This window comes from Lotus japonicus, chromosome 5 (genome assembly GCF_012489685.1).
Source record: "Lotus japonicus ecotype B-129 chromosome 5, LjGifu_v1.2".
NCBI lineage: Eukaryota > Viridiplantae > Streptophyta > Magnoliopsida > Fabales > Fabaceae > Lotus > Lotus japonicus.
Window position 1 is genome coordinate 13,427,405 of NC_080045.1, and position 24,205 is coordinate 13,451,609.

At 38.1% G+C, this 24,205-nt stretch overlaps 1 protein-coding gene across 1 annotated transcript; it reads right to left on the reverse strand.

Annotated features, from left to right (window-relative positions):
- Positions 1 to 621: 621 nt before the first annotated feature.
- LOC130719100 (NAC domain-containing protein 83-like) lies at positions 622 to 2,227 on the reverse strand. The gene is made up of 3 exons (XM_057569743.1): positions 2,047 to 2,227; positions 1,261 to 1,523; positions 622 to 789 (listed from the first exon to the last, which is right to left on the reverse strand). Exons 1-3 carry the CDS (start codon positions 2,225 to 2,227, stop codon positions 622 to 624), a joined length of 612 nt encoding a protein of 203 aa, XP_057425726.1.
- Positions 2,228 to 24,205: the final 21,978 nt, after the last annotated feature.

The following is a 24,205-nucleotide window of genomic DNA, read 5'->3' on the forward strand; positions in this document are numbered from 1 at the left end:
TATATATTTGGGGGTTGGGCTTGGCGCCCCTAATTCCTCCCAATGGGACAATTGGGCCTCCCAGGAGAAGGCTCAAATTCCTGGCTTGCGCGTCGCCCCTGGCTGGCGCGCCTAGGCGAGGGACCCTAGGGTCTCGCCCAGTCCAAAAAAAAAACTAGGAAAATAATTTATAAAAGTTGAAATATAGTTTAGGTAAAAAAAGTTAAAATAAATAAATTCATATAACGGTTTTATATTAAATATATTAATTACTAAAATATGAAAATTTAAAACTGCTTTATAGTGACATTAATAGTCAATAATAATATGTAAAAAGTATAAAATAGTATGTATTCACTAAATATAAAACAAACGTGTTGGACGTTCATTGCGCGAATTTATTTATATTTCATAGAGAATATTATATCAAAAAATCAAAAATGGAAAATTTACTATTATATATGTATAAAGAATTTGTAAAAATATGACTTGTAGGGTTTCAAAACTTATCATTATCTGCCATGACATGACATTCATTACACTAAACAATCACTTATTAGTCAATTATGAGAAAATGGAACCAATAAAGAGGGTAGGACAAGTTTTTTTAGGGAGATTCACTAATCTAGCTCAAGGAAGGAGTCATTTGGGAGGGCTTGAGAAACTTCCATTCTCAGCACTGAAATCAAAGACTTCAACACTTCCATTATTACTGCTTTCCCCATTATACACTATTTTGCTATTCTTTGCATTCTTCACATTCTTTGCATCCTTAATCTGAAAGATGCGGTACGCAGCCCAATTTGCTTTCTGCATTTTGAGTAACAAAGTTCAGTAATCAAATACTCATAATGAATAAAAAAATTAAAAAAAATTCGATAATGATCCTACCTAACCAACAAATCATTTTCATGATAATTCAGAATACATTACCGAATTGTTTTTATAAATACCTCTCAAACACATTTTACGTGATTGGTTTACTTTTTAAAAAGTCAACACATTTGTCTCACTTTTTAAAAACTGTGTTGGCTTTTGAAGAAATAAACTAATCTTATGGAGTATGTTTGAGATAAGGCTCAAAAATGTGTGTCGGTAGAATTTTTCTTACTCTAAATTCATAATGAAAACAATCTTTAAACCGAGTTAGGTCAAACTTTACCCAAAGAGCTAGCTTGTGGGTGATGATTTCTCTATCCTATGTAAGGACTTATTTGATCATGCCTCTAGTTAATGTGATACCTTGACAATTAGTAAGTCACATTTATTTTCTTTAATTACCTTGGATGGGTTAGTAATTGACGCAAGGCGAAACTCATGCATTATCCATCTTGTCCTCCTAGCACAATCTCCTTGCACTTCCCAATAGTTAACGATGTTCCTCTTCCCAATCACCTCATTGTTTGTAGGGATAGGAACATCTTTCCCCTTTTCCATAACTTTCCACAGGCCGCTCTCAGCAACTCTCATGTCAAGGTTTTCAAGGTCATCATGACCCATAGTATTGTGGAAGAAGCACTTGCGCTCATTGAAAATCTTTCCATCTGAGAATAAAAAAAATTCAAAATATCATCTTGGTTCAATTCTCACTTTTAAAAAACACATAACATTCATAGGACATGGATAATTTGTTTCATTTTTGTGACATGATACCACTATTCTCCTACTCTAGGTTAACACAAGAGCCATAAAATATTAAGAGTGTGTTTGGTTTCTTCGTTGGGAAACCTTAGAATCAGTTCTAGTTGGTTAAAATCGATTCTTTATGAAGGTATTGATGTTTGAGAGTTATTTTGGATAATGGATCTCATACCCAGAATTAACTCAGGTAGAAGTTAGAGAGAGTAGCTTATGCACTGAACAAAATTAATTGTGAGATCTTACAACTGAATTTCGCATTTCCCAACAAAATCATATTTTCATACATTTATCAAACATAAATCACTTAGATTTCTACAATCAATTTTATCAAAATCAATTGTGAAAAACTTTGATCTAAACACACACACTAAAGTGCTCATGGAACCGTGAAAATAAGAGATTTTTGTTTTAAAAAAATTCACCAACCTCCTCCTGGTAGACTCCAAGGCTCAGTCTGAAACACATTAAAATCTGGAATGATTTCAATTGGAAGAGGTTGAGAAAAGACCCTCATTTTTAGGTAGAAATCCACAAGAATCTCATCAATGGGATCAAACTTATATCCAGGTAGAAACCTAACAACCCCGTCATTATCCTCATAAGTCATGATTAGGTCTTCCATCTCAAAGGAGCTTGTATAAACTCTTTAGACGAATCAATGTTGAAACTTATGTGGCCAGGATATCAATTTATAGCCACAACACATGCAATGTCATAAATGTTTAGGAGTATGTCTTAAATTGGTGTTGCATTCTCTCTCGCACCACTATTATTGTCAAAATAGCTCTTACCCATGGGTCAACTCACTTATGCCAGGATTTTGACTCCAATACACACAACTAATTCCTAAGTGGGGGCTTTATAGCCTCAATTATCACAATCCACTCAATAAGATGGCTGGGACAAGGTATTACGATGATACATCTCATTAAAAACATATAATTATTTGTATACATGATTAAAACATATAATTATTTTCTGCAGACCATTAGAAGAAAATTCTTCATATAATTATTATTTTCTGCAGACCATTGGAAAATGTTTTAATCCACTAAATTAAAACATATAATTATTTTCTGCAGACCATTAGAAACCCAATTATCATGCACCTTTTTTGGACTTCCCCTTTTTACTCATTTCATGTTTAATGTACTTTTAACGTTCCATAGTTTTTTTTAAAACAAATTAAATGAGTTAATAAAACTCTATGTTGAAAAAATTAATTCTGAATAATTTTTTTAATATTTATTCCAAAATCAAAATAAAAAATTGAATTTGCTTCTTAAATATAATTTGATTTTAAAAATGTGATAAATAGGAAATTTTAATAAATGCCTCAAATTCTGAATATGTTTTTGAAAAATTTATTCTGAATAAAAAATTATATATTTATTCCAAAAATAAAAAATTGAAATATATTTATTCGAAAAAATAAAATTAATTCTTCATTTTTTTCAACCCGATAAATTTAAATAAAAGAAATTTATTTCAACTATGGTCAATGTCACGTGTCACTAGTCCCATCGTAATTCAATTTCTCACTTTCAATTAGTTTTTATATTTTTTATTTTGCATATATTTAAAGTTGTAATGTTTTTAAAATTTAAATTTTAATATAATTAATAAATATATCAATCAAAATTAAATCATCATTATTATATTTATAACCCCTTATTATTCAAAAATTGCAATCTACCTCTTTTAAGCAACAAATAAATTTTCGATGAATATAAATATATGCAGTTTAAACAATCTATAATTTTATATTAGGATCAATTTTAAATTAAAATAAATAACATGATCTATTAATCACAATAAATTTTGACTTTCCTATTGTATTTTGTTTTTTTTTTTTTTTTTTTGAAATTGTATTTTGTTATTCTTCTTATATATGATGATGCATCTTCCATATCTTCATTTGATACTTCTATATTAAACCATATATTTATTCTCTACCATTAGCAACCCAATTATCATACATAACTTCCCATTTTTACTCATTTCGTTTTTAATGTACTTTTTAATGTTCCATTTTTTTTTTTGGAAAAAAGTTAAATACGAGTTAAAAATTATATGTTCTAAAAAATCATAGTAATTATTTTATAAATATATACATAGTCAAAAAATATTATTAATTATTAAACTTATCTGAAAAATAATATTAATTATGCAATATTTTTTAACTAATGTATCACACCACCATGTTGATTCAAGGGAATAATATTGCACAAGGGAATTATGGTATTCATTTGGTTAACATGGTGGTGTGACACATTAGTTAAAAAATATTGCATAATTAATATTATTTTTCAGATAAGTTTAATAATGAATAATATTTTTTGACATGGTGGTGTGACACCATGTTAAAAAATGGTGTGTGTTTTGTGCATATTAGAGGTTGTGTGCTTTTTGGACTGGGCTAGCTTTAGCATCCAACAGTTTGTAGTTTGCTGCGCTTTTTTTTAGAGCGGGTGTTTCTCTTATTGCCTATTAATATATATCCATTTTGCTTTTTTATAAAAAGTTGAAATACATGGAATTAAAAGTTGAATTCAGAATAAAACTAATAAATCTCAACCTTGTTGTTGTCCTTTCCACAAAAGAGAGTCATCCCCACCAACTGCAATAAGAATGCTCTCGCAATTGCATCCGGAAAGTCATTTTCCTTTTCCTCTGCAACACCAGCGAGACATGAGTAGCGACACAGAGGCTCCATTGTTTAGATCAATCTCATCATAAGCCTCCTCCTCTGTCACCTTAAGCTGATCAACCAAGACAACAATAGCACCCTCCCGGGTAAGACTAGCAAGCGTAAAGAAATCCCTTGTGACAGAGATATGCAGCAATGATGAGACATCGTCGAGAGTAATAGTCATTTTGCCGAAAGTCATATGAAAGGATGACGTCTCAGGATGTCATCTCTCTACGAAAGCTGTCAACATGGCTCTGTCAATGCTGGGCAAGTTGCATGTCATTAGAGGCTCAAAACCGGAATCGCGAACCATTTTCCTAATATGACCATTGTAGTACACTGGTGTCCCCTGTAGATGTCTGTCATGGTAGTAAAATTGGATGATGTCCCGGCAATGCTCAGTTTATGGGTCAATGTAATGCTTCCATATCTGATAGGCAACATGAGTTTTATAACTTGTCAACAGTACAAGTCAAAAGGCCCTCCTTGGTAGTAAACCTCATCCTCATTCTCGGACTCCTCCTCTTCGTTCTCATCATCATCATTGTCTTCCTCTTCAGGCTCTTGCACAACATGTTGAACCTCTTCAGCTTCAGGCTCATTAATGATAATCCCATGTACACGGTTTTCTTCTGCTCGCCTTTTGCATTCTAACATCGTGGGATGCCTACGTGAGGGGGCAACCACGACCGATTGGTCATCACAGATTGGACACCTACTATTCAGATTCTTTGTCCTTGCCATCTGTATCAAACAATAGGATCTGGTTTATATCATCGTCTGTCAACATGCACTTTAAAGTGTGCCGCCTTCACACTTTAAAGTGAATAACAATTAGAGTTAAAGTGCATATAGTATCCCACACACAGTTTAAAGTTCGAAGGCCAGACACTTTAAAGTGCGAAGGTCACGCACTCTAAAGTGAGTGGTTAACGTATATTAGAGTGCATAGGTAACGCATTCGAAAGTGCGAAAATAAACCAGAAAGCGAGAAAGCTAATCGTTTTCACGCGAAATCGAGCAAGAATGCAGGACGGTGGTTTGAGCGGCGGCTGAAGCCTCTGGTGTAAGACCAAGATTTGGTCAGGTGGTACAACTCTATGTTTTGATGATAACAAGTTTATTATTATGTATGAACAATTGTGGTACTCTAACGTTTGTCTTTTTAATTTGTGACAAACAGGCTCTGACTCTGATTCAAAGATGATATACTAATCAGAAGTTGAAGACCAAGAGTAACCAGCACAACGCTTCTGCATTTAACTACGTTCTTCTGAACGGTAGCAAACGCTTCAGACGCTCTGAAGATTAAAAGCTCTGATGTGGACTCCGAACGATCCAAACTCTGAAGTTCTGAAGACAAGATGTTCTGAGGAACAGTCCAGAAGCTGAAGACTTGGAAGCTCTGAAGTCCAAGAATAAGCTGGCTCTCAAGACCTGAAGCACTTCATGCTCTGAAGGCCAGATGTTCTGATGAACGGTCCAAAAGCAGAAGTTCTGAAGGTCAGAGGATCCAAGCTTCCTTCTGACTCTGATCACACAAGCTTCACAAGTTCCAACATGAAGCGGCGCCCAAGATCAAGAGTTAACTAGGCTAAGGCAATGTCACTGTCATTCGTACAAAAGCTAATGTATTATTCTGACTGCCTTACCTACGACGTTCAGCCATAGCAGACTCTGGAAATTCCAAACTGCCCTCCAACGGACAGATTCATCCAACGGATACACATTCTAAACCTTGGAGTATTTAAAGGCTGAAGACAGAAGAAATCAGCTAAGAAACTTTGTGCATACACGTGAAATACTTTCAGCGAATACCTTAGCAATATTTCTTCATTGTTCTTATTAGTGTTTACGTCTGTTTGTTTAGAAGCATCTCTTTGTAAATCAAACTCTTTCACAAACTTTGTTTGTAGTTCCTTGAGAGACCAGTGAGGTCAGAATTCTTGAGAAGACTAAGGCAAGGTTGTCCTAGTGTTGCTAGGTCATTGTATTGTTAATCACTGAGCAGGTTGCTAGTGCAGTTGTAACAATCATTGAATAGTGAATTTCCTTCATTCTGAGAAGGAAGAAATCACCTTAACGGGTGGACTGGATTAGCTTGAGTGATTTATCAAGTGAACCAGGATAAAATCATTGTGTTCTTTTCTCTTTCCCTTATCTCTTGCACCTCGTGATCTGTAGTTCGAAAAGATTATCCTTAATCTTAGAGGGAAATTTCTAAAAGCTAAAAACCCTATTCAAATCCCCCCTTTCTAATGTTTTTCATACCTTCAATTGGTATCAGAGCGTAAGTTCTGATTAGCACACTTAACAGTGTTCAGAGATCCGGACCGGTGTGAAAACGCAAATGGTTGCCACCACCAGCGATGCTCAAAGAGATCACTATATTGCTAAACCACCTATCTTTGACGGAGAAAAGTTTGATTACTGGAAAGATAGAATCGAAAGTTTCTTTCTTGGATTTGATGCTGATCTCTAGGATCACATTATTGATGGCTACACTCGCCCTGTTGATGAAGATGGAGAGAAGATTCCAAGAGACAAGATGACTGATGCTCAAAAGAAAATGTACAAAGATCATCACAGAGCAAGAACCATCTTGCTGAGTGCTATCTCATATGAAGAATATGAGAAGATCACAGACCGTGATTCTGCCAAGGCGATCTTCGATTCCTTGAAGATGTCTCATGAAGGAAATGAAGATGTCTATGAGACAAAGACGCTGTCCTTGATCAAAAAGTATGAAGCCTTCATGATGGAACCTGATGAAACAATAGATGCCATGTTCTCTAGATTTTAGATGATCATCTCTGGAATTAGAATACTTGACAAAGGCTACACCAATACTGATCATGTGAAGAGAATTCTCAGAGGTCTTCCTGAGAAGTGGATTCCTTTGATGAGTTCCCTGAAATTGTCTAAAGACATCAAAAAGATGAGCTTAGAAGAACTCATCAGCATTCTGAAGAGTCATGAGATAGATCGTGCTGATCAAGTTGCTCAGAGGAAGCAAAGATCCATAGCTCTGAAGGTGAAGTCTGAGGAGACCAAGGTGCTTCAAGCTGAATAAGTTTCAGACGAATCGTTTGAGTATTCTGATGAAGATGAGCTCTCACTCCTTTCAAAGAGACTGAATCACCTCTGGAAGCACAGGAAAAACAAATACAAAGGTTCATCAAGAGTCAAAGGAAAACAAGAGTCTTCATCTGGTCAACGTAAGTCATCATCCAAAGAGGTTACATGCTTTGAATGCAAGGAGCCACGACATTACAAGAGTGATTGTCCTAAGCTGAAGAAAGACAAGAAGCCTAAGAAGTATGTCAAGGCTAAGAAAGGTCTAATGGTAACTCTTGATGATTCAGACGCATAAGAAGTAGACTCTGATGGCGAAGTCGTTGAAGGACTCATGGCTATCGTCAAAGACAAAGAAACATATTCAAAAGCTGAATCAGATCCAGCATCTGAGGCTGAGTTAGACTATGAAGATGAAAGTGAGGTATTTGTAAGATCAAGTTTTGATCTAGTAGTACAACTCTATGTTTTGATGATTACATGTTAACTATTGTGTATGAACAATTATGGTACTCTAACGTTGTTTTCTGAGTGTTCTAATGTCAGGCTATGACTCTGGTCATATTTCACATAATTCAGAAGCACAATGCTCAAAGAGTAACCTCTGCAACGCTTTCGCACTTACTATGTTCAATCTGAACAGTAGATTAAGCTTCAGACGATCTGAAGATAGTAAAGCTCTGATATGGATTCAGTTCACTAGAAGCTCTAAAGGATCAGAAGCTCTGAAGGATCAGAAGCCCTGAAGGACCAGAAGCTGAGTAGTGAAGATTCTGAAGTCCAAGAGTAAGCTGGCTCTGAAGACCAAGTACTTCTCCTCTGAGTCCAGAAGCAGAAGGTACAAACGTCAGAGGATCCAAGTTTCCTTCTGACTCTGATCACCAAGCTTCACAAGTTCCAATATGAAGCGTCGCTCTGATCAGAAGTCAACTAGGATAAAGGTCATGTCACTATCCAAAGTAAAAAAGCAATTGTACCATTCCTGACGACCTTACCTAACTTATTCAGCCACAACAGAACCCGGAAAACCCAGATCTGCCCTCAAACGGTAGCATTCCATGTAAACTTCCAAACCTAATTCCTTGGAGTATATAAAGAGGCTGAAGATGAAAGATGCCGCAGAAGAAAGCTCATGCGATATTCATTTTATTTCTCTTAAGCAATCTTTCTTCAAATTGTACCTATTGTGTTTACTATTTGCTTTCTGAGAAGCATTTCCTTGTAAACCCAAACTTTCAAACAGTTGTTTGATTTTCCTTAAGGAGACCAATGTTGGTCGGATCCTTGAGAAGACTTAGAGAGTGAATCTTAGTGATAGCTAAGTCAGTGTATTGTTAGTCACTTTGCAGGTAGCAAGTGCAGTTGTAACAAACTCTGATTAGTGGATTGCCTTCATTCTAAGAAGGAAGAAATCACCTTAACGGGTGGACTGGATTAGCTTGAGGGATTTATCAAGTGAACCAGGATAAAATCATTGTGTGCTTTCCTAAACTCTTATCTTAGCACTTTTATCTTTGGTGTTTGAAGAGAATTGTTAAAATCTCAAGTGAGAAAGGTTTTAGATTGAAAACGCTATTCAAACCCCCCCTTTCTATCGTTTTTCATACCTTCAATTGGTATCAGAGCGCAAGTTCTGATTACCACACCTAACAGTGTTCAGTGATCCGGGCCGGTGTGAAAAACTAAGATGGCTGCCACCATTGAAGCGCAAAAAGATGTCTACAGTGCAAAGCCTCCTATGTTCGATGGTCAAAGATTTGAGTACTGGAAAGACAGGATCGAAAGCTTTTTTCTGGGCTTTGATGCAGATCTCTAGGATATTATAGTGGATGGCTATGAGCGTCCAGTTGATGGTGATGGCAAGAAGATCTCCAGAACAGAGATGACTGCAGAGCAGAAGAAGCTTTACTCACTGCATCATAAAGCTAGAACTATTCTTCTCAGTGATATTTCTTATGAAGAATATCAAAAGATTACAGATCGTGAGTATGCTAAGGGTATCTTTGATTCCTTGAAGATGACCCATGAAGGAAACAAGAAGGTGAAAGAGTCAAAAGCGTTGTCCTTGATTAGGAAGTATGAATCCTTCCAAATGGAATCCAGTGAGTCCATTGATGACATGTTATCCAGATTTCAGTTACTCATTGCTGGAATTAGACCCCTCAACAAGAGTTACACAACTGCTGATCATGTCATGAGGATTCTTAGTGGTCTTCCTGAAAGTTGGATGCCTCTGATAACTTCCTTGGAGCTCACAAGAGATGTTGAGCAGATGAGTTTGGAAGAACTCATAAGCATACTTAAGTGCCATGAACTGAAGCGTGCTGAACATTAGGATCAGAAGAAGAAGTCTATAGCCTTGAAACCCAAATCTGAAAAGGCTAAAGCTCTCCAAGCAGAAGAAGAAGAATCTAAAGAAAACTCTGAAGATTCTGATGAAGATGAGCTAACCTTGATCTCCAGAAAGCTCAACCGCATCTGGAAGCACAGGCAGAGCAAGTACAGAGGCTCTGGAAAGACTAAAGGAAAGAATGAATCCTCTTCTGGTCAGAAGAAGTCTTCATCAAAGGAAGTCACATGCTTTGAATGCAAAGAATCAGGGCACTACAAGAGTGATTGTCCTAAGCTGAAAAAGGACAAGAAGCCAAAGGAGCATTTCAAAGCTAAGAAAGGCCTCATGGTGACTTTTAATGAATCAGAGTCAGAGGATGTTGACTCTGATGGAGAAGTTGTTGAAGGACTCATGGCTATTGTCAAGAACAAGGAAGCAGAGTCAAAAGAAGCAACTAACTCTGAATCTGCATCAGAGGAAGATCCAGGCTTTGACGATGAAAATGAGATATCCTTGATCGCTCCACTGAAACACCAATCATGGTATCTGACAGTGGATGCTCGCATCACATGACGGGAGAAAGGCGTATGTTCCAAGAGCTAAAACTTAAGCCTGGAGGCGAAGTTGGCTTTGGAGGCAATGAGAAGGGTAAAATTGTTGGTTCTGGTACTATTGGTGTTGATAATAGTCCATGCATTGATAATGTTCTGTTGGTAGATGGCTTAAATCATAACTTATTGTATATAAGTCAATTAGCTGACAAGGGTTATGATATCATCTTCAATCAAAAGTCTTGCAGGGCTGTAAGTCAGATCGATGGCTCTGTTCTGTTTAACAGCAAGAGGAGGAACAAAACTTATAAGATTAGATTATCTGAGTTGGAAACTCAGAAAGTAAAGTGCCTTCTTTCTGTTAATGAGGAGCAATGGGTATGGCATAGACGGTTAGGGCATGCCAGTATGAGAAAGATATCTCAGCTGAGTAAGCTTGACCTTGTCAGGGGCTTACCCACTCTGAAGTTCTCTTCAGATGCTCTTTGTGAAGCATGTCAGAAAGGCAAATTTACAAAAGTCCTTTTCAAGGCAAAGAATGTTGTTTCCACCTCAAGGCCGTTGGAACTTCTGCATATCGACCTTTTTGGACCAGTGAAAACTGAGTCTATAGGTGGCAAGAGATATGGGATGGTCATTGTTGATGACTATAGCCGCTGGACATGGGTAAAATTTCTATCCTGCAAGGATGAGTCTCATTCTGTGTTCTCTACCTTTATTGCCCAAGTGCAAAACGAGAAGGCTTGCAGGATTATGCGTGTCAGAAGTGATCATGGTGGAGAGTTTGAGAATGACAAGTTTGAGAGTCTGTTTGATTCCTATGGAATTGCACATGATTTCTCTTGTCCTAGAACTCCTCAACAGAATGGGGTTGTTGAGAGGAAGAATAGAACTCTTCAAGAGATGGCTCGAACCATGCTTCAAGAAACTGACATGGCAAAGCACTTCTGGGCTGAGGCAGTAAACACAGCATGTTACATTCAGAACAGGATCTCTATCAGACCAATTCTGAATAAGACTCCTTATGAATTGTGGAAGAAAGTAAAATCCAACATTTCTTACTTTCATCCTTTTGGTTGTGTTTGCTATGCTTTGAATACTAAGGATATATTGCATAAGTTTGATTCTAAATCTTCTAAATGTCTATTACTTGGTTACTCTGATCGTTCTAAAGGCTTTAGAATTTATAATACTGATGCTAAAACTATTGAGGAATCTATTCATGTTAGATTTGATGATAAGCTTGACTCTGATCAGTCAAAGCTAGTTGAAAAGTTTGCAGATATGAGTATAAATGTTTCTGATAAAGGCAAAGCTCCAGAGGAAGCTGTGCCAGAGGAATATTCTCCAGAGGAAGTTGGTCCCTCTGATTCACAGCCTCAGAGGAAGAGAAGAATTGTTGCCTCTCACCCTAAGGAGTTGATTCTGGGAAACAAAGATGAACCAGTCAGAACCAGATCAGCATTCAGACCCTCTGAAGAGACTCTACTCAGTCTGAAGGGATTGGTATCCTTAACTGAACCAAAGTCAATTGATGAAGCTCTTCAAGACAAAGACTGGATTCTGGCAATGGAAGAAGAATTGAATCAATTCTCCAAGAATGATGTTTGGAACCTTGTCAAGAAACCTCAAGGCGCTCACATCAATGGAACCAAATGGGTTTTCAGAAACAAGCTGAATGAAAAAGGAGATGTAGTCAGAAACAAAGCAAGGCTAGTTGCTCAAGGCTACAGTCAGCAAGAAGGAATAGATTATACTGAAACATTTGCTCCAGTAGCAAGATTGGAAGCTATCAGACTGCTGATCTCATTCTCAGTGAATCACAACATAATTCTTCATCAGATGGATGTTAAGAGTGGCTTCCTGAATGGATACATCTCAGAGGAAGTGTATGTGCACCAACCTCCTGGTTTTGAAGATGAGAAGAACCCTGACCATGTCTTCAAATTGAAGAAATCTTTCTATGGTCTGAAGCAAGCTCCCAGAGCATGGTATGAGAGACTTAGTTCATTCCTTTTGGATAATGAGTTTGTAAGGGGTAAAGTAGATACAACTCTCTTTTGCAAAACTTACAAAGATGATATCTTAATTGTGCAAATTTATGTTGGTGATATTATATTTGGATCTGCTAATCCATCTCTCTGCAAGGAATTTTCTAAGATGATGCAGGATGAATTTGAAATGAGTATGATGGGAGAACTCAAGTACTTTCTGGGAATACAAGTTGATCAAAAACCAGCAGCAACTTACATCCATCAAAGCAAGTACACAAAGGAACTTCTGAAGAAGTTCAATATGACAGAATCAACAATTGCTAAGACCCTTATGCATCCTACATGCATTTTGGAGAAAGAAGATGCCAGTGGAAAAGTAAGTTAGAAGCTCTATCGTGGAATGATAGGTTCACTTCTATACTTAACTGCATCTAGGCCAGATATTATGTTTAGTGTACATTTATGTGCTCGATTCCAATCAGATCCTAGAGAAACTCACTTAACTACTGTTAAGAGAATTCTCAGATATCTGAAAGGTACCAATAACCTTGGCTTGATGTATAAGAAAACATCAGAGTATGAGCTTTCAGGTTACTGTGATGCTGATTATGCTGGAGATAGAACTGAAAGAAAGAGTACTTCTGGGAATTTTCAATTTCTGGGGAATAACTTAGTCTCATGGGCAAGCAAGAGGCAGTATACTATTGCACTATCCACTGTAGAGGCAGAATATATCTCAGCAGCTATTTGCAGCACTCAGATGCTCTGGATGAAACATCAGCTAGAGGATTATCAAATCCTTGAGAGCAACATTCCAATTTATTGTGATAATACTGCTGCAATCTCACTCAGTAAGAATCCAATCTTACACTCAAGGGCAAAACACATTGAGGTAAAGTATCACTTTATTAGATATTATGTTCAGAAGGGCGTACTTCTTCTGAAGTTTATTGATACTGACCATCAATGGGCAGATATCTTTACAAAGCCCTTAGCAGATGATAGATTTAATTTTATACTGAAAAATCTGAATATGGACTTTTGTCCAGTATGAAGATGGATCAGAACCTCTGACTATGATGCTACCTCATCAGAAGTTGTCTAGTTCAGAAGGTAACTTAATCAGATGCTGAGTACCCATTGGTGCTTACTCTGAGACAAGACAGTAAACGTGTGTCAGTTCATTCTGATGCCTCGTTCCTTGTGCCCTCCGGATAATCTGTTGTAATGAGTGTAGATGTGCTTATTCTCCACCGTGTGTTTTGTGTATTAACTGTTCATAATAATGTCTTTAATTTTTAGCCGTTGATTTTACTTTTGTTTTACAATCAACAACAGTTACCTTCTAAAAACCACTACGCACACACGTTTTCCATCACTCATGTTTTTCGCTTCTCTCTCCTGTTTGCAAAAACTCTTATCTCCTTCAGCTCTCTCTCTCTCGTTCATCCCTCTTCTACCCAAGCCTCCAACCTTCAACTATGGTGAGATCTGAAAAAGCTGATTCCGGTGAAAGGGCTGATTCCGCCGATGGAAGAGTGTTCCCAAGGATGGTAGTGGGTCTTCCAACAGGGCAAGTAGGTCCCGTTCTTCGTCCCAAATCGATAGAGGGTGCTCAAGCACAAGTGAAAGATGCTGAGGATGTTGTTCCTTTGTCTCAAAGGAGTTGTGCAGTTACATGCGTCTTCCCTCCAGAAGAACTTCAAGTTCTTGCTGAATGGCGTTTCGACCTAGACAACATTGCTGCTAATGGGGTCGATCTTCGTCCTGAAGTACAGGCTCAAGGCTGGGAAGGATATTTCAATAGATTACATGGTCCAGTCTATGATAAGCTGGTGAAGGAATTCTGGAAGCATGCTGATTGCAATGAGTATCAGGTTGTGTACTTTGTTCTGGGAAAAAGGATCATCATCTCAGAGAAGTCTTTTGTAAGACTTCTGGGTGCAGATACAAGTCGTGGCTACAGATTTCAGATGCAAGAGTCAAAAGTCAAGACAAGTACCAAGGAGAAGGTCAACAAGGCTTTATACTCTACATGGAGACCGGGCAAAACTGATTGCAAGACAAAGGATCTTCATCCTGAACTGAGAATCTGGCACAAGATCCTCCTGAAAGTGCATAAATCAAAGACCAAAGGGAAGCTCTCCAGATTACATCAATTTCACTCAGAAGGTGATGCTTTTCTTCATCAAGGAGCACACCAAAGTCTATCTGCCTTACTTTCTATTCTCCTATATGAAGGAATGCATCAGACAGTCAAGGACTACTGCGTCACCAAAGTCTGCCATCAAATACATACCTTTTGGCATATTACTATCTGACTTCTTCATTGAGAGCAAACTGATATCTGCTCTGACCAAAGCTAGATGCACAGAAGACCTAACAACAATTGTTGGATATGTCTTCACTCCCACATCATTGAAGATAATGGGCTTGGTAGAAACAAAAGTTGAGGTTAACCCTGCTACTGCAAAGTCAAGAGGAAGAAGAATCCCTCTGAAGGACTACCCTCTCTGGTCAAAGGCTGATGATCCAGAGGCTATCAGGTTCTATCTTGATGATATGAAGCAGCAAAGCTTTGTGATTGATGTGGATGAATTCTTCAGAAATCTTCCAGAACCTCCGGACTTTGAGTCTCCCAGGAAGAAGAAGACCAAGAGAAAGCAAGTGGAACCCTATTGTAAGATCAAGTTTTGATCTAGTAGTACAACTCTATGTTTTGATGATTACAAGTTAACCTTTTGATATGAACAATTGTGGTACTCTAACGTGTTTATCTGAGTGTGCTATTTACAGGCTCTGACCTCAACTCAATCTCACACAAATCAGAAGCACTGTGTATAAAGAGTAACCCAAGCAACGCTTTCGCATTCACCATGTTCAGTATGAACAGTGGAAAAGCTTCAGAAGTTCTGAAGCTATACAAACTCTGATGTGGACTCAGTCGCTAGAAGCTCTGAAGATCCAGAAGTTCTGATAACCAAGAAACACTGAAGGTTCAGATGTTCTGATGGTGTAGAAGACTCTGAAGATCCAGAAGCTGAATAGTGGAAACTCTGAAGTCCAGAAGCAAGAAACTCTGAAGGCCATGTTCTTCCCTCTGAGTTCAGAATCAGAAGATACAATGGTCAGAGGATCTGTGCTTTCCCTCTGACTCTGATCAACTGGCTTCACAAGTTCCAATACGAAGCATTCCTCTGATCAGAAGTCTCCTAGGTTAAAAGGTCAAGTCGCTATCCAAGTACAAAAGCAAGTGTACCTGCCTGACGACCTACCTAACGTTCTCAGCCACAGCAGAAGCTGGATTTTCCAGAACTGCCCTCCAACGGTAGCATTTCCCATGCAACGCTCAACCCTAATCCTTGGAGTATATATAGAGGCTGAAGATTGAAAGAAGCAGTGAGAGAAAAAGTGAAGAAGCAACACATACGCGCAAGACATATTCAAAATATTCTAAGCTTTCTTTCATCTGAAATTCATTGAGTTTACTATTAGCTTTTTAGAAGCAAATCTCTTGTAAACATTTCTTTGATAAACAGTTTGTTTAGTTCCTTTAGGAGATCAAGGTTGATCGGATCCTAGAGAAGACTAAGAGAGTGAATCTTAGTGTGAGCTAAGTCAGTGTAATTGTTAGTCACTTGTAGGTTTCAAGTACAGTTGTAACTCTTACCTGATTAGTGGATTGCCTTCATTCTAAGAAGGAAGAAATCACCTTAACGGGTGGACTGGAGTAGCTTGAGTGATTTATCAAGTGAACCAGGATAAAATCCTTGTGTGCTTCTCTATCTCTTATCTTTAGCACTTAAGCTCTCGAAAGATTTGTCAAAATCTTTAAGGTGGAAGTTTTGTACTGAAAACGTTATTCAAACCCCCCCCTTTCTACCATTTTTCATACCTTCACCTATGAGACACAGGATCCCTCTGATGGTGATGATAATGATGATGATGAACCACCACCTCAGAAGAAGGCAAAGAAGGTCAGAATTGCAACGCAAGTCATTCATCTGGAACCAACTCTAGAGCCTACTAAACTGCAATCTCTACCAGAGTCACAAGATCTGCAGTCAGAGCTTCAAGTAAGTTTATTGCTCTTTCTGATGATGATGATTTAAATCTGCTTGATGCAATTCCTGTTGTTTCCAACCCTGAACCCACACAAATTGATCAATCCACTTCACACAATTCACCACCTAGGGCTTCATTCTTTCAACCCTCCATTGAGGAAGAACCCCTCTGGAAAATGCTCCAAACTCCTAAGTCCACTACACCAACCTCACCCATTATCCTTCCATACACTCCACAAACCTCTGAACCACAGGCTTCTGAGACACAAGCTCTAGAGATACCAACCACTGAAAAGTCTAACTCTGAGCCTCAACCCTCTGATCACTCAAATCAGGAACCCTCTGATAGAGAAATTCTCTCTCCTACTCCCTCTGTCTCTTTTCCAACAAATGTTCCATTTTCCTCTCCTTCAAATAAATCTGAAGCCTCTCGCCAATTCTTTCAAATTGCCAGAGAAAGAATTTCAGAACTTCCTGAACATTTCTTAAATGTTCCAAGTCCAAACCGCTACTCTGGCCCAAGACCAGAACCTCTGACTGCTCCTGACTTTCCAATCCATGCAGTCCCTCTGTCTTCAGTACCACCGCCTCTTCCTCCTTCTCCTCCATCTCAAAATGAAAACTCTCTCTTTGACCAATCTCTAAATCCTGAGACTGAAGTTTCTCATCCACACCCTGAGACCAATACCTCTGAACCCCAAACTGTGCAAATTGGTTCTCCTCATGGTGTTTATGAAGCTACAAGTAGCAATCATCCTTCTTCACCTGAAACCTATCTCTCCATTGTTCCCTATACCCAACTTAGACCAAACACCCTGCTTGATTGCATCAACTTATTTAATCATGAAGCATCTTTCAGGGTCTGCAATGTGCATGGTCGCACTGACCTCAGTGAGAAACCAGACCTGGTTGCTGAAGACTGGGATCGTCTTTGCACTTGGATGCTTGACCGTCAAAGAGTTGAAGCTGCCAACCAGCGTTTCAGAAGAAGAGAAGCACTGAATAAACAAAAATTGAGAAATCAACTTCATGCTGCTATTGAAGAAGCACGGAAAAAGAAAGAACAAGAAGAAGAAGCTGTAAGGTTTGAAGCAGAACAGCGTGAAGCTGCAAGGTTGCAAGCTCTGGAACAAGCAGCTAAATTATAAGCTGAAGCTGAGGCTCTTAGAAATCAAGCACTTGTAATTATTCCATTTACTGATGTTGCCTCCACATCTGCTCAAGTTCCTCACTCTGATCAAGCTGTTCCGTCTACTCAAGCTCAGTCAGACTCAAGACTTGATCTCATTGAACAAAGACTTGATTCTCATGAAGCTCTTCTTCAGAGTCTTAAAGAGATGTGCACAGAACTTCTGAAGAGGACACCCAAGCCTTAGCCTTTAGGAACTCACTTTTATTCTGTTTTTCTACTATGTTACTATGTTTTCATATTTAACTATGTTTCTTTTATCAGATTATCATTTTTCTTTCCTATGTGCTTGCATAATTACTTGTTTATCATTACTTACTTTTTACTCATACGCATTAATCAACAAACAAGTTTTTTTTATTAATAACATCATTCATACATTGCATTGATACATTTAAAAAAGAGGATTTTTCCTCAAAGATCTACACTGCCTACGCATCGCTGCTTTCTCAAGCTCCAGACGATGCTGCCTATGTTCTAAGTGGACCAAGCTCCGGCGCAGCTCCTGCCTCTCAGGACCCTCCGCCATAGTCTCCAGAGCCGCCTCTGCTGCTCTGATCTCTTCATACAGGTCCCAACTCCCGCTGGAAGAGATCTTGAAGCTCCTCCACAAAAGCAAGAAAGCCTCTGAGGATGTTGTCCATCTCCGGACTCAGACTCATCCCCAACAGCTGGTTTGTCAGACTATAGACACTTGGCTCCTCTGGATGGCGCACGTTGATGAAGAGATCTTCATCAAAGGCTTTCTTCCTCAATTCTTCGATGCATGCTATGAAGGATGCCATTGCAATATTGATTTCAAGTGAAAACGAGATGTGAAGACTGTTATGCTTTAACCGCTATTTATAAGCTCAGTTCAGTCTCCAAAAGTTAATGCCGAAGCAGTTTCTCGAGGATTGTTTATCGGTAACAGATGCTTACCTTTAACTCCTTAGCCGGTGGTAAATGTTCCACTCCTTCACTTAATCTTCTGCATCCGCACTAATAAAATACATTTTATTTAATCTTTATTTTCTCCATTTTTTTTTAACTTAGTCCTTCTCTAAGGGGGAGTACCTTGTACTTCAAGATAAGTTTTTTTTCACACCCTCATGCTTTTTGCTTATGACAAAAAGGGGGAGTATACAACCAGTTTTTGATGTGTAAGTTGTGTTAGTGTGATTTCTTTTTCTTTTGGAGAATTTAAGAGTTTCACTCTTTATGACCATAGATCTGTCCGTGGGCACTTGCAAGGAATACATTTTCACTTCTTCTGAAGTGATTATATGCTAAATCGGTTGACTCTGATACTTATACCTTGCTCTTGACTCTGAATATTTATGCGCTCTGATATTCACATATTATCTATGTCATAAATTCTCACTCTGAACTCTTTTATTATTTAGCTCAGAATCTAGATATTACTAATGTTTTCATTAAGTCTTAGATTCAGGGGGAGCTAAGCTCAGAATCAAGCTGTGACTTGGATTCAGAATGAGCAACATAAACCATTCACCTTAGGATAAGTTTACTTCTATTCTCTAAACTCTGAGTGAATTCAGTTTATTGTTTAAGAATTGTTCATCAAAATACTTGGTTTTGTCATCATCAAAAAGGGGGAGATTGTAAGATCAAGTTTTGATCTAGTAGTACAACTCTATGTTTTGATGATTACATGTTAACTATTGTGTATGAACAATTATGGTACTCTAACATTGTTTTCTGAGTGTTCTAATGACAGGCTATGACTCTGGTCTTATTTCACATAATTCAGAAGCACAATGCTCAAAGAGTAACCTCCGCAACGCTTTCGCACTTACTATGTTCAATCTGAACAGTAGATTAAGCTTTAGACGATCTGAAGATAGTAAAGCTCTGATATGGATTCAGTTCACTAGAAGCTCTGAAGGACTAGAAGCTAAGTAGTGAAGATTCTGAAGTCCAAGAGTAAGCTGGCTCTGAAGACCAAGTACTTCTCCTCTGAGTCCAGAAGCAGAAGGTACAAAGGTCAGAGGATCCAAGCTTCCTTCTGACTCTCATCACCAAGCTTCACAAGTTCCAATATGAAGCGTCGCTCTGATCAGAAGTCAACTAGGATAAAGGTCATGTCACTATCCAAAGTACAAAAGCAATTGTACCATTCCTGACGACCTTACCTAACTTATTCAGCCACAATAGAACCTGCAAAACCCAGATCTGCCCTCCAACGGTAGCATTCCATGCAAACTTCCAAACATAATTCCTTGGAGTATATAAAGAGGCTGAAGATGAAAGATGCCGCCGAAGAAAGCTCATGTGATATTCATTTTATTTCTCTTAAGCAATCTTTCTTCAAATTGTACCTATTGTGTTTACTATTAGCTTTTTGAGAAGCATTTCCTTGTAAACCCAAACTTTCAAACAGTTGTTTGATTTTCCTTAAGGAGACCAAGGTTGGTCGGATCCTTGAGAAGACTAAGAGAGTGAATCTTAGTGATAGCTAAGTCAGTGTATTGTTAGTCACTTTGCAGGTAGCAAGTGCAGTTGTAACAAACTCTGATTAGTGGATTGCCTTCATTCTAAGAAGGAAGAAATCACCTTAACGGGTGGACTGGATTAGCTTGAGGGATTTATCAAATGAACCAGGATAAAATCATTGTGTGCTTTCCTCAACTCTTATCTTAGCACTTTTATCTTTGGTGTTTGAAGAGATTTGTTAAAATCTCAAGTGAGAAAGGTTTTAGATTGAAAACGCTATTCAACCCCCCCCCACCTTTCTATTGTTTTCATACCTTCAGTATTCGCATCCTTCTCCTTGTCTGAACTAAAATCTGCCTTAGCTGAAATTATGAGTAAACATGATCTGCTTCTGACTAAGCATAAAAGGTTGAAAAAGGATTTTCTTGATGCTTCTGATATATCTGCTAAACATGTGAAAACAATTTCTGAGTTAAATGAAAACAATTTCTCTTTAGTTAATTCCAACTCTGTTCTTAAAAATCAAATTTCCAAGTTAGAAGAAATTATTATATCCAGTACTTCTGATGATAAGAATGAAACCAAATATGAAAAATCTTTTCAGAGGTTCCTAGCTAAAAGCGTAGATAGAAGTTTAATGGCTTCAATGATCTATGGCGTTAGCAGAAATGGAATGAATGATATTGGCTATTCTAGACCCAGTAGAAATGAGCCTCCTATGCCTAAACCTAAATCTTTTTATGAACATTTTGTTCCTTCTGGCACCATTATACCTAAACCCTCACCTTCTAAAGTTGCTTTACCCATTAAGAAAGGAACATTTTCTATGTCAAGATATCATGCTCAATTCATTTGCATTATCCTGTTGAAAGACCCAAAGTTGTCAGAACTTCTGGGGTAACTAACTAGAAAGGACCCAGAAAGTGGGTACCTAAGGAAAAGATTGTATATGTTGCAGATATCCTTGATAGCTCCACTGATACTCCAATCATGGTATCTGGACAGTGGATGCTCGCGTCACTTGACGGGAGAAAAGCTTATGTTCCAAGACCTGAAACTTAGACCTGGAGGTGAAGTTGGTTTTGGAGGCAACGAGAAGGGTAAGACTGTTGGTTATGGAACCATAGGTGTCGGTAAGGATCCATGCATTGATAATGTTTTATTAGTGGACGGTTTAATGCATAATTTATTGTCAATAAGTCAATTAGCTGACAAGGGTTATGACATTATTTTCAATCAAAAGTCTTGCAGGGTTGTAAGTCAGATTGATGGCTCTGTTCTGTTTAAGAGCAAGAGGCGGAACAACATCTATAAGATCAGATTATCTGAGTTGGAAACTCATAAAGTAAAGTGTCTTCTTTCTGTTAATGCAGAGCAATGGTTATGACATAGACGGTTAGGGAATGCTAGTATGAGAAATATCTCTCAGCTAAGTAAGCTTGACCTTGTCAGGGGCTTACCCACTCTGAAGTTTTCTTCAGATGCTCTTTGTGAAGCATGTCAGAAAGGAAAATTTACAAAAGTCCCTTTCAATGCAAAGAATGTTGTTTCCACCTCAAGGCCGTTGGAACTTCTACATATTGACCTATTTGGACCGGTGAAAACTGAGTCTATAGGTGGCAAGAAATATGGGATGGTTATCGTTGACGACTATAGCCGCTGGACATGATTAAAATTCTTAAGACACAAGGAAGAGTCGCATTCTGTGTTCTCTACCTTTGTTGCCCAAATGCAGAATGAGAAATCTAGTAGAATTGTCTACGTGAGAAGTGATCATGGTGGAGAGTTTGAGAATGAGGAGAAGGAAGGAAGAAGATTAACGAGATGGGTTCAGCATTGAAGCGAGCGAGGGGGAGTCTTATTTATAAAAGAGTAGTGAAGTGTTTTTTTGGTTTTGGGTCATTCAGCCACAAGAACAGGGACCTCTTTGCAATTTCAATTTCTCTTTTTACCTAGAGCACAAGTAATCAAGTATGATGAAGTATCATTCATGGCTAGAACTAGAAGTCACTTTTGGAGTGGAACTAGATTCACTCAATTATAATACATCATTTATTTTAGTGCATATTTAGAAATTATTATACAACTAGAAATTATTATATAACCCATTAAAAATCAGATGATTTGAAAATTTTCAGTTCATTGTTTAGAATGTAAATGACTAGATTGCAAAATATAAAACTTAGTATGAAAAAAAAACATGATAAATTCAAGCCTAACGAATGAAACCCCTTCGCTTTTAGATGAGTACCGGAGAATTGAGGTTAAATTAAGGCTGCAATGACTTGGTTCAAATCCCTGGCGCCTAGATCCATTAGCATAATTTTTTCACATAGTTCAACCACCATTAGATCAACAATAGTGACATGATGAGGATGGGTACGATTGTACCATATACGAGTATGTCACTCTCCATGATGGAATTGAGAACTTGGCGAGGATGGTGTAGTTAGGCCAATGCGTGCCAAAGGACAGGAACACGGGGGCAGAAGGAACCAGAACTTCCGGCGCCGCAGATCACCAAGCCTATATGGAAGAGCACATAGAGGTCGCCAAAAATATCGAATACCTCGTGGTCAAGGTCAAAGGTAATGAAATAGAGAGAGGAAGAAGCCACAACAATAAGGTCAAGAAGAGAAACAAAATTTGAATCACATGGATTGAGGAGGACCAGTTGACCGCACATGGAGTGGTAGCCCTCATGGTAATTGAAGGACTCACCAGTAGTGCAACCTCGGTTAGTACTTGTAAGAAGAACCTAAAGGAAGTTATGCAAATTTCTTCAAGTCAGACATTTCAGTTTAGTATGAGGATTCTTTTGGCTTGTATATCAAATTCAACAATAAAGACTCGACTAGAGATGACACCCACGCGAGGTGGGGGCGGGGAGTGCCTCCCCACTCCCCATCCCCGCATCCCTCCCCCGTCCCCATGTCTGTGGCAGGGTGAGGTTTCACCCCATCCATAATCTCCACCTCCCCACAGGTCCCCATGGGGACTAATACATCATTAAAAATAAAATAAAAAATACATAAATTTCTACATGGACCACAAATGTTTAAATATAGAAACCACATATTTCTTTACCTCAATCAACATCTTTATCTACATTAATATATGTTGTTCAAACTGAAATTTTGAAGTACCTAATCAGCTACGTTTATGATCCTTTATTATGAAGGGTATTATTGAATTTTTACATAATCTCTTATTATCAACGAATTCAATAGGAGATTAATTAAGCAATTAAAATACAATTAATAAAAGCAATTAAATAAGAAATATTGTATCATTAAAAAGAATGATACATGTTAAGTAATATGCATATATCATTAAAAATGGTTACTTAAGTTAAATGTGTGCATTGAATAAAAGATTTGTTTCCTTAATCACTGTGTATTTATAATAAATATAAAATTACACACTATTAGAAACAAAAGTACTTGTGGCCTAGTGGCATACGATGCTTTTTGGAACTACAAGGTCCAAGGTTCAAACCATAGTGAAAACAAAATTTATTTCAAAAATAATTTTTTCTAAAAACCGTTGACCGGCTGGTGTTAACCGGTTTTCCTGGTTCTTGATTGGTCCAACGTTCGGTTCAATTTTCTGAACTGAGCTTTACATTAACCACTAGCTAATTTCCTTGTTTGTTTTTCCCACAAGTCAGACACATTTGGTTTACCTTTCCCTTGGGCCTCCATCTTGACTCTTGAGCAGGAGTGCTCAATTCAGGTCTTTCGACAGCGATTTCTACAGCAGGCAGACCATATACCATTTCCTTATTCTTTGATGCGTTGTATTGCATTTGGGATAGCAGAAACAAGCTCATTTACCTCAACCAGCGATCTTCATGGGGGCAGGTCCTATCGCGTGCAATTATGCTTCGTTCCTCTCCTTGCGAGGTGCATCTCTCAGCTAGGTCGAGTATGGAGCTTCCAGTTTCTTGGTATTAGAATTTGGGAGACCTAACTCAACCCAAAAGCTAGCTCAAGAGTTGAGGGTTACTCTACCATTTATAAACACTTGATTGGTCATATCTCTAGCCAATGTGGGACTCTAGAACACCCCCTCACGCCCAGGGTTGGACATCTGGAGCGTGGAATGAACTTCCATGAGTGACCCAAATATGAGAGGTTTTCACAACAAATGGCTCTAGGACAGGATATGATACCATATTATAAATTGGGAGGCCTATACTCAACCCAAAAGCTAGCTCAAGAGTTGAGGGTTCCTCTACCCTTTATAAACA

Excerpts from the sequence above, each read along its gene's own strand:
- LOC130719100 (XM_057569743.1), bottom strand. The coding sequence starts at position 2,227 with ATGACTTATGAGGATAATGACGGGGTTGTTAGGTTTCTACCTGGATAT. Across the intron at positions 1,524-2,046 it reads TTGGAGTCTACCAGGAGGAG|ATGGAAAGATTTTCAATGAG; the intron begins GTTGGTGAATTT and ends TTTTATTCTCAG. Across the intron at positions 790-1,260 it reads CAATTACTAACCCATCCAAG|AAAGCAAATTGGGCTGCGTA; the intron begins GTAATTAAAGAA and ends CTCAAAATGCAG.